Source organism: Cornus florida, unplaced genomic scaffold, assembly GCF_030987335.1.
Source record: "Cornus florida cultivar Cherokee Brave unplaced genomic scaffold, ASM3098733v1 CherokeeBrave_3.0.0_Hap2_Chr10, whole genome shotgun sequence".
Classification (NCBI taxonomy): Eukaryota; Viridiplantae; Streptophyta; class Magnoliopsida; order Cornales; family Cornaceae; genus Cornus; species Cornus florida.
This window is the reverse complement of record NW_026775580.1, coordinates 87120715-87122847: the sequence shown is the minus strand read 5'-3', so window position 1 is coordinate 87122847 and position 2133 is coordinate 87120715. Positions and strand designations below refer to the sequence as shown.

Genomic DNA, 2133 nt, shown 5'->3' with positions numbered 1-2133 from the left:
CGAGTTTGGCATGGAGGTAAGCTGAAAATTACTGACGAACCAAAAAATAGCTTCTGATAGGATAAGAGCATTAGTGTCTTCCAAGAAAACTTGTGCGGACCGAATGGTATCGATCAATGATGGTAAGAAGTGTCGAGAGAACAACAGATGGAGAGAGACTTGTTTGACAACATATTCGTCTTTCTTAACACCAGTATTACTACTGGTACATAAACGGAGAATGAGGAATCCTACCTCCTCATTGCTGGAAAACTCTTCCTGCTTCCACTCGAACATATAAATTCTTGTTTTATAAACTCTTTCAGGTACCTCAGCCCTCTTCATCTCTCTCCCGTACCCACCTTCCATCTCTCGATCTCTAAACAGAAAACCTCTCTTCTTTAGTTGCAAAACTAGCTTACTGGTCTACGTTTTGTGTCTTTATATATATATTGAAGTAGAGATACCATAAAGATTAATGCTAAGAATAATTTTGTCAACTCTAAAGCAGTGTCCAACAAGGATTAGTCTCTCTCCTTTTTAAGTCGCTTATAGAAATCCATGTAATTTTAAATTATATTACTTTTTTTTAGGAATTTTCCTTTGCAAAATTATATTACTTTTTTTTAGGAATTTTCCTTTGCTACCTAATTTTCGATTACGGAAATAGAAATTTTTTGAAGTTTGGTTAGGTAGCAAAGGAAAATTCCTAAAAAAAAGTAATATATTTTTGCCCAAAATTATATTATTTTTGCCGTAACTCACTTTTTATTTCAAGTCTCTATTTTAACTGATAACTTTATTGTAACTTAATTATTTTTGGACAATACTTGAGTCCTCTCTTCGGAGGATAAAGTTCATTCTCTTGGTTGATGTGTCTCAATACAATTTAGACACATATTTTAAATTTAAAATTTTTAAAAAATAATTATTACCCATTTTCTTACTAGACTACTAGTTAAACATAATCCAAAGTTTTTTTTTTCAAAAGAATATGTTTGTTTCTATACCCAAATTGAAAAATTACTAAATTTATGTAAAGAATGTATTATATCAAGTGTTGAATAGGGAAGGAATAAAAACTTCAAATATTATATGAAAATTTAATTTTTAATTTATATTTAAATAGAGCTTTTCTTGTATATTTTTTTATTTCTTATTTTTGTTAAAGTTAGATGTATCTTTTTGCATCCTTCCCAAATTCTAGGCCTTACAAAAACTTGTTGGACTATAATTCGTCACAGGTTGGTTTTTGAGGGTGCTCTCTGGCATCCTTCATTTGTGGCCTCCAAGATGGTCTAAAGTTTATGGGAGTTTTTTGACGTACAAAAGTGTTGTTTGAATGTGCATTTGACTCTTAATCCTTCGGTTTCCCCTCTTTCTTAGTCTCTTCCCCCTTTCGGCAAAATCAAGTGCAATGTTGATGCATCTTTTTTCCATTCAACAGGCCTTGGGGAAGGGGAGCTATTTTCAGAAATTTAGATGGCTTGGTTCTTCAAGCAGTTGTTTTTAAACAGTTTTCGGCTTTATCTCCATTGGTGGCTGAAGCATTGGCTTTTAGACTTACTGTCATGTGGGCTTGGGTTTTTGATTTTCAGCACGTCTGGTTTGAAAGTGATGCTCAAACTCTTGTGGAAGCTTTGCATGTCGGTTCTAGGTGCCCTTCAAGCATTGCCTCATGTATTTATGATATTCGTACTAACCTGGACCTCTTCTCATGGGTTAAGGTGTCTCATGTGTGGCGGCAAGGTAATCGTGCAGCCCATGCCCTTGCATCACTCTCTTCTTCGTGCTTGTGTGCTGATTCTGTAATCTCCCATCTTCCGGCGGAGGTGCTTCAGTTGGTGGAGTTGGACTACCGTCCTATTTTGTGTTAGTTTTCTTCTGTTTGCCAGGAAAAAAAAATAAAAAAAATAAAAATTATAACCCACGTGTTTTAGATATTAAAAGTTCAAAATAATTAATTTATCTTCTATATGAGGGTAATAACCCATTTCAACAGGACCAACTACATCGCTGAAGAAAGTCAAGTATTTTTCTTGAAATAGAAAAGTAACAAAAAAAAATCATTAAGGATTAGGTTTTAATATTTAGAGCTCTTTTGACATTGCTATTAGATTAAAAGAAGTCCTTTTGTAACTATAGTTATCAAAA

The 2133-nt window shown here is 33.6% G+C and overlaps 1 protein-coding gene across 1 annotated transcript; it reads left to right on the top strand.

Moving 5' to 3' along the window:
• The first annotated feature begins 1154 nt into the window (after nt 1-1154).
• Nucleotides 1155-1856, top strand: LOC132278063 (uncharacterized). Its single transcript, XM_059779891.1, has 2 exons — nt 1155-1223; nt 1497-1856. The coding sequence occupies exons 1-2, from the start codon at nt 1155-1157 to the stop codon at nt 1854-1856; spliced, it is 429 nt and encodes a 142-aa protein (XP_059635874.1).
• The last annotated feature ends 277 nt before the right edge of the window (nt 1857-2133 follow it).